Source organism: Suricata suricatta, chromosome 9 (assembly GCF_006229205.1).
Source record: "Suricata suricatta isolate VVHF042 chromosome 9, meerkat_22Aug2017_6uvM2_HiC, whole genome shotgun sequence".
NCBI lineage: Eukaryota > Metazoa > Chordata > Mammalia > Carnivora > Herpestidae > Suricata > Suricata suricatta.
Genome location: NC_043708.1, coordinates 50,128,511 through 50,137,244, shown reverse-complemented (window position 1 = coordinate 50,137,244; position 8,734 = coordinate 50,128,511). Strand labels below are relative to the sequence as shown.

The following is an 8,734-nucleotide window of genomic DNA, read 5'->3' as shown; positions in this document are numbered from 1 at the left end:
CAGGCTCAGAAACTGGACTCAACAGAGAGATGTTGTTTGGGATTGTTATACCACTTTGAGTACCTCTTTCCTTTGGTGATTGGTAAATGGAAAATTTTCAAATTGTATTTCCTTAGATGTTTTTTCTTCCAAGCATTTACTTCTGCATTCCTTTCTGCCAAATAGTGCATTACTTTGCTCTATTGTGACAAGGGAGCCCATGATACTTGGTACTTTCAGTTCTCTAAAGAGTAGCCAGATGGTTAAAAATAAAAACACTACAAAATGTGTAACACCACAAAAATATAAAAAGTCAGAATATTTCCATAATCACTAAATAAACTAAAACAATAGTTAAAATCTTTTACCAACACACACACACACACACACACACACACACACACACAAATCAGAAAACACCAGGCTCAAATGGTTAAAAGGGAATTCTAAAAAACCTTTCAGGATAATGATTTCAGTATCATAAGTCTCTTCTAAAATAGAAAAGAGAGAACAACACATATTAACACTATGTGTGAGGCAAGACTATCCTTGAAACCAATGTGATAATAATAGTAAAATATCAAACTTATTTCTTCAGCCTATAAAAAAATTGCACAACAAAATTAGATTTATTCCTGGAATGCAAGAGTGGTTAATCATGGCAAAAAACGTAGTGTAATAAGTATCACTTAATTATTACTATAGAAAACTGAATGTCATCAGATACACAAAAGCATTCAATATATTCAACTTCTAGATTTGAAGAGAAAAAGAAAACAAGTAAATGAAACTAACTCTTCCAGAAAGAACATTGGTGAAGCTTCTGTTACTCCATAAAGAGTATTACCTAAAAATATAGGGAGTATCATCTTTTTTTATGTTTGTTTATTTTTGAAGGAGAGAGACAGACTTTGAGCAGCAGATGAGGGAGAGGGAGACTCAGAATCTGAAGCAGGATCCAGGCTTTGAGCTGTCAGCACAGAGCCCAATGTGGGGCTCAAACCCACGAGCCATGAGATCATGACTTGAGCGCAAGTCACACACTTAACTGACTGAGCCACGCAGGTGCCTTAGAAATATCATCTTCAAGGATGAAATGTTAGAGGCAATTCCTTTAAATTCAGGATTCATTTAAGTACATTTTTTGCTTCTACCATTTCTATTCACATCAAATTGAAGAGTTTAGTACAAAAAGAATAAGAAATATATTAAAATATAAATATTAGAAAGCATGAGGCAAAACAATTAATATTAGCAGATGGTATGCATATATGAAATATGCAAGCAAGTCAGCAGAGTTAATAAAACAGCATACCTAAAATGTAATAAAGATGATCTTTTCAATGCCAACAAAAGAACATAAGGTATCTAAAAGTAAACCTAACAAAAGATGTATAAAACAATAATGAAGAAAATTATAAAAATATCTTGAAAAACATTAAAGGAGACCTAATAAATTTAGAAATTTACTTCATAAACAGGAAGAATCATTTTATAAAGATGTTATTTCTCATCAGATTACTCTGTGGAGTTAATACGAATTCAATAAAAAAATCACATCAGGAATTTTTTAAGGGCAGTTGAATGTGATGGTGTTTAGCAAACTCATATGGAAGAAGAAAGTTCCTAGCTTAGCCCTGACAGACTAAAGACAATGAGCTGCAAGAACGTGCTTTATAACATAGTTCTGGGAGTGACAGCTGCCACTTTTGCCGTATTTTGTTAGAAGCAAGTCAGAGGCCCCATGCATACTCAGGGAGGGATTAACATGTGAACATGAAACATTCGGAGGCAGGGATCAAATGGGCCACTTTAAAGTCTGTCTGCCACCGGTTTGTATGTTTTCAATTGTGATAATAAAATAAATATCCTTGAACTCATACTCTAAAATATGAGAACACTCATATTTTGAATTATTGAATCTATTATTATTGAATATTATTGAATCTAATCTAATCCTCTACAACCCATCCTAAATCCTTCTATGTCATGCTATGTCCCACCCATGCAATATATATATATATATATATATATGGGGTATACTTATATACCCCAATATATTTACTCATTCGCCTTTTTATGGAAATTAGTTTTGGTTTTTTGTTGTTATTTTCAACTGTGATATGAAGGCTCTTGCATATGTCTCTTGATCTGTATGATGATAATTTTCTAACATAGATATCTAAAAGTAGGTGACTTAGTTGGTTGAGTGTCCGACTTCGGCTCAGGTCATGTTCTCACAGTCTGTGGGTTCAAGCCCCGCATCGGGCTCTGTGCTGGCAGCTCAGAGCCTGGAGCCTGCTTCCAATTTTGTGTGTCCTCTCTCTCTTCCCCTCCCCTGCTCATGATCTTTCTCTCTCTCTGTCCCTAAAAAATAAATGTTTAAAAAATATTTTGAAAAATAAATAAAAATGGTAATACTGCATCTTCAGGCAAAAGCCTCTTCAAATCTATTATGTGCTTTCAAGTGACTATCTGAAGTTGGAGCATCTATATACCTCAAATTCACTAATTCAGTAAATAAGTACTGGTGGTATTTGCCAGATAGAATGTCATTAGCTGTAGTTAAGAATCAAATTTTCAAAACCTCAACTTTGCTCTCAGATAAAGTAGGCTTGTACTTTCTAGACTATTTTATTTTGATAACTCAATTATTTTATAATCTATTGAAAAATATATGGAACAGAAAATTACAATTTTATCAATAATCCCATTTTGGCTCAAAAATTGGCCTGCAATTGCAGAGTATTGGTATAAATTGAAGCAGTCCATTGAATGTATAAATCAAAATCCCTACCAACTAGAGAGAATATGTATGGGAATTTAAAGTATCTTCATATTTAAGGTGCTTATATGGGGTAGAAAAGTAGATCACAGTTAAGTGGTAAAGAAGTTTTTTGGAAGTGGTATAAAAAAAGTTGCTTTATGTTGAATGGGGTTTTAATTTGGTGTAATTTCAATGTCTTTTAAGTTTTAGTGATTCAGGCATTTACTAGAATGGTTTGTGGACTTTTTCATCCTATGGTTTCTCCTGGCTTGACAGGAGAAACATTGAAATGAACATAAATGTTCTGTTTTCCAAGAATAACTGCCTCCTGTGCTCCCTTGAAGCCCTTATCTATCAATATCCTTAATGAGAGATAAGGTTTATCCATAGCTTCTCACTTTTAATTATTAAAATTTTCTCCTATCCTACTCAAACCTCTATTCCTTTGATGTAGCCTAGACAAGCATTTCCAGCTTCTTAGAGCAGGAGAGAATAAAAACAGTCAAAAGCTACCAAGAAAAAGGTCATGTATAGTCATATCATAAATTTAGGGGAAAAGATGACATAAAATGAAGATAGTGTTCTCTTCTTATATCCCAGAACTGTATTTTTTAAAATTAAAGATCTCTGGCTAAATGATTTTAGTATAATTCTGTATTTTGAGGAGTGGAGAGAAATAGTGGACTATTTAATGATCATTTATGAAATTCACTTCAAAAGTCTCAAAACTCATAGAAGAAATATGAGATTTAAAAATGTCTCAGGAATGCCCTAATACGGAGAGAAGTGCACTAGGGTTATACGTAACTACACAAGGGAAAACTGTATGAAGATCCATTGACAGGTGCAATCCCACCTAACACCAAAGACGCTCACACTTTGGCTCACCATTTTCCAGTGTTCGGTACTTCGCAGCAGCAGGGGTAAGAATAAGAAATAGCCACAGCAGGAAAGGTGGGCTGCACACCCGGCTTTGAAGAGTGAGCTTGGGTGCAGAATATTTAATCAGATCTCTGAAGGTGAGTCAGAATCTAGCATCTATAAATACCTATAATTAACCCTTCAAGTTCTCTCCTTCCCATAGCTTCTCACCCTGAAGCCATTGAAAAGTGGGTAGCAATATCCAGTCTTCAAACCTACTGCACCCAGAAAGAAGACTAATGAAGAAAAAAGTAATGAAAACTTTGTGAAAAGGCGACTAAAGAAATGTCCCTATAATCTCAGATTAAATAGAAGGTCTGGTGGAACAGCCTATTATCATATGTAAGCAGTATGAAAATAATGGCACATAAGCTATAGAATCATTCTCTTAAAAAAATGGAAAAAAGGAGGAAGAAGGAAGAAATATTGAATAGAAAATACGGATAAGGTAGATAAAAAATTCAGTCTCTGGAGGAAAAAAAAAAAGGAAATAAAGCAAATCTCCATAAGTGAGTTAATATGTTAAGGATAATGAGTAGAGCCCAATTACATTTTTCAAAATGAGCTCCAAGAGTAGACACCCAAATAGAATAATATGAAAGTGGAACTTACAAAACTAAGGATAAAAAAATAACAAAAACTAAAATTGGAATATTGAATGCAATTAGGTCTAGAATTCAGATTAGACAACTAGAGGGAATAATGGTTGCCAAACAGAATATTAACACTGTAAATTATGAAACAATAATAACACTACAAGCAATACAAATCATAGGCTGAGAAGCAGTGAGGCAGGAGCAAATGAAATAATGATAACACAACTATTAACTTATAAATTGAGACTAATTTTGTATACTTAATATGTGCAAGGTATAATCCTATTCATTTTCTCAGTGAATTATCTAATTCAATCCTGAAACAACCTTATAATCTGTAGTGTCTTAACCTCATTTTACAGTTGAGAAAATTAAGTAATGATACTAAGTACTTTGCCCAAGTACGTGGAGAAACTGAGATTCAAATTCAGTCATCCTAATGCCAGAGCTTCCCTTATCCACTGTTGAGCAGGACGGTGGCTTCACTCAGAATTAAAATTGATGGTGTAATTTAATTCACTTCGACTTTACTCATTATTTTATGCATTACTTATTTTTTAAAAGTATGTATTTTTATGAGAGAACTGAAGTTACTACTCTAAGAAATACCCCAAACGTATGTCATTAATATAAAGACAGGAGGTGATTGGGCTTAATGATCTCTCTGTTTAATTCGTAGGTCCATGCTGACACTGTAAGAATCTGGAAGCCTTAGGGGCACCTGGGTGGCTCAGTCTGTTAATTGGCTGGCTTCGGCTCAGGTCATGACCTCACAGTTCATGGGTTCGAGCCCTGCATCGGGTTCTGTGCTAATAGCTAGTTCAGAACCTGGAGCCTGCTTCAGATTCTGTGTCTCCCTCTCTCTCTGACCCTCCCCTGCTCGAGCTGTCTCTGTCTCTCAAAAATAAATTAAAAACAAACAAACAAACAAAAGATTCAGGAAGCCTTGAATTTTGTCAAGGTAGGCAGTACCAAGCTGCTAGAGTGGAAATAAAATACCAATGTTAGTGACATCCAATTCATGTCAGAACTAGTATATATTTTTATAAAAATTAAGGACTTCAGACTATATATGCTTAGTAGAACAGAATATTTTGAAAAGGGGTAGAAATGGTAGATTATATAATGATCATTTGTGGAATTTGCTTTTTACAACTGAGTTGATAATGATGCATGATCCAACTTAAAGTTTTCATCATCTTCTGATACAGTCGCTATTTTCTAGAAAACCTGGAAACTCAAATCAAAGATTTTTAGAGGGCAATATTTACCTGAATTTAGTTAAGCGTACTTGTATTTCTTTTCTATTTTTTAAAAAGAGCAGATAGTTCTGTTTCATTGCAGTGGTGCATGAATATATGAATACATAATATGTTCCCAAATTAAATTTTCCATTTTGAATAGAAATTTAGAAATAATGATGAGCTCTGTAAAAAATATAATAAAATCATCCTTCACCTCAACTGTCTTCTTATCAATGTATTAATAACTAGAATGAGCAGAAAACAGAAAAATACTGAAAAAATAAAATCATGGCTTAGAGGCATAATAGTATTGTTGTTTAAACAAGTAAAAGTGTTCTATTAATATTAAAGTAAATAAAATTTCTATAATAGCTTATAATAGAAAACTGTAGGAGAAATCGAGTAAGTCGTACTGACACCTACCTGCCAGTTTTTAGTATTATAATTTTTAGTCTTTCATTTTCTTTTCATCTCCATATCAATATGCATAAATAATCATAGTTACCAGTCCCTGAAGATAAGGCTGTTCATTGGCTTTTCCTTAGCTCCCTTCCTGTATTTAGTAAGTACAGAGTTCCAAGTTTGAAGGTCAAGACTTTTGAGAAGTTTGAGATCAAAGAGTGAATAATGAAAATAGAAAATATTTTAAAAGCTGCATCGTTATATTAACACAGTATCAGAGGCGTCTGGGTGGCTCAGTCCGTTAAGTGTTCAATTCTTGATGTCAGCTCAGGTCATGATCTCACAGTTCATGAGTTTGAGCCCCACATCTGGCTTTGCACAAAGAACATGTAGAGCCTGCTTGGAATTCTCTTCTTTTTCTGCCCCTCCCCTGACTCACTCTCACACATATGCTTTTTCTCTCTCCCTCTGTCTCAAAATAAATAAACTTAAAAACAAAACAGGTAATTAAGGGACTATTTTGTTGTGTTCCGAATTTTGATGCAAGTTTTCATTTTGAAAGTGTGGAAAAAAGTAAACAAGACTAGACAGGAGTCAGAAGATCTGCACAGTACTTTATTTCCTAGAAACCTTGAGGAATTTTAAAGCATCAAGTAAAATACACTAAGGAAAGTGCTTCTTAAGGTAGAAGAAGCCTTTATACATATTCATCTTATTTACTATTAAGTTTCTCACTTATATATAACATGGAAAATCTTATAGCTTAATACAGCAACCTTACTTTAAAGTATACAGGTATGACATATGGTAGGAGCCTAAAAATATTTCCATATGCAAAAGTTTAAGATTGACAAAGGAATTATTTAAGTAAATGGAAATAATTTATTAAGTGCACATCTCAGTACTGTTCAGCACTCCCTTTGTTGCTTTCACCCAGTCGACCCTGAAAATGAGTGGTTAGTTTCAAAAAGGTGAGTGCACTGTTGGCAAGATTGAAATTTGGAAGACTAAGTTATTTAAGGAACCATATATTTTAAAATATAACACAGACCCAGTAATTTTAGCTTACGTAGTTTCCAAAACAAATGAAACAAACAATGAAAACACTTGTATGCAGTGTAACTCTAATGCAGGACAAGCACCTACAGATTGTAAAGTCTCTCTAGGGTCCTTTTAGAGCACAGATAGTCGATTTGGTGTCATTTTTCCTTTTCTGGTGGTTCTCCTGGGACTCCAAAACAAGCAATGTGAACTCTATTGTCAATCTCTGACCTTTCTGTGATGAAGAAAAGGTTGGACTGTTGTCTCCTGAGCGAGAGGTAATGTAAGGCTTGTCTGAAGAAACCTTTTGCAGTCATAAGAAACTGTCCAAATGCTGATAATTGGAGGTGATAAAACTTCTAAATTCAATGTGCAGAACTTTAAAAGGAAAACATAAGCAACAAGTTTAAGAATAGACTTTTTTTTAGTTTCAAAGAGATTGCAGTTGAAATATCACTAATAAATATCATTTTAATCCCTATTTTCCATTAACAACAACTTTTTCTCTACAAATCTTTAGATTTTTTTAGCTATTTTTTTATTCAAAAGAAGGATAGCTGCAAAATTTATGACTTCAGTATAATCAAAACTTTTGACATATTTCCTTACATTCTCCCAAATTAAAAGTGTTTTGATTAGAATTTCAGTAACTTTCTCTGTAAAGTACATACAAATTGTTTGATTCATACTTGAGGAAAAGTACCATTTGCCATTAAAACTCTCCTTTAATATAAAACTATTTCTCTCATAGTCTATATTCTAAAAATTGGACATTTAAAAATATTTAAAATACTAAAAAAATTACTTACTTTTTGTCAGTAAATAAAATATATTGAGACCAGCATGGCCAAAGGACAGTGCTGTCAAAGACCTCTGAAGTGCAGAGCTCGCCACTTGTCCAGAGGGCCACGACTGGGAATGTATTTGACTCCACATCCATCTGGGATGAGACGCTTCTTCGCCACTTTGTCTTCAAACTCATCAGCATTAAACTTGGTAAAGCCCCACTTCTTGGAGATATGGATCTTCTGGCGGCCAGGGAACTTGAACTTGGCCCTGCGTAAGGCTTCAACCATGTGTTCCTTATTCTGAAGTTTGGTGCGGATGGACATGACGACTTGGCCAATATGGACTCTGGCCACTGTGCCCTGAGGCTTCCCAAAGGCACCTCGCATGCCCGTCTGGAGCCTGTCAGCCCCAGCACAGGACAACATCTTGTTGATGCGGATGACGTGGAAGGGATGAAGCCGCACTCGAATGTGAAAGCCATCTTTGCCACAACTTTTCACCATGTATTTGTTAGCACAAATTCGAGCGGCCTCCAGCGCTTCAGAGGAGAGCTGCTCATATTCATCAGACACCATGTGGCCACAAAGTGGGAACTCGTCCACTTTTGCCTTCTTCCGACCCAGATCAAAGATGCGAATCTTGGCATCAGGAACACCTCGACAGAAACGAGACTTTGGATACGGCTTATTTTTACAGTACCGGTAACAGCGAGCTGGTCTGCGGCCCATCGCAACAACGGAGGCTCGGAGGGCGTGGAAGAGAAGGAAGCGCGAGCTCTCACGTCTACGCATGCGCCTTCCTAATATTGCCCATCTTCCCTCCTAGGAACCATAGAGTCCCACTGCGTGGAGACGCTCTTTCAGGACGTCCCCACCATAGATACAGCAACACGGTATGCTTTTGTGGGTACAACTTGGCACATGCGCAGAGCAGAGAGTGGCTAGATAATCCTCTCCTGTGGGCTACCTGGAAATGAATTGGACTTTGCAAGTATG

The 8,734-nt window shown here is 35.5% G+C and overlaps 1 protein-coding gene across 1 annotated transcript; it reads right to left on the bottom strand.

The window, feature by feature from the left end:
* Positions 1-6,503: 6,503 nt before the first annotated feature.
* On the bottom strand, positions 6,504-8,530 carry RPL10L (ribosomal protein L10 like). The gene is made up of 2 exons (XM_029951797.1): positions 7,760-8,530; positions 6,504-7,328 (listed from the first exon to the last, which is right to left on the bottom strand). Exon 1 carries the CDS (start codon positions 8,528-8,530, stop codon positions 7,814-7,816), a length of 717 nt encoding a protein of 238 aa, XP_029807657.1. The 3' UTR covers positions 6,504-7,328; positions 7,760-7,813.
* Positions 8,531-8,734: the final 204 nt, after the last annotated feature.

Bases quoted from the DNA above. Each gene is read 5' to 3' on its own strand.
- RPL10L (XM_029951797.1), bottom strand. From the start codon at position 8,530: ATGCGTAGACGTGAGAGCTCGCGCTTCCTTCTCTTCCACGCCCTCCGA.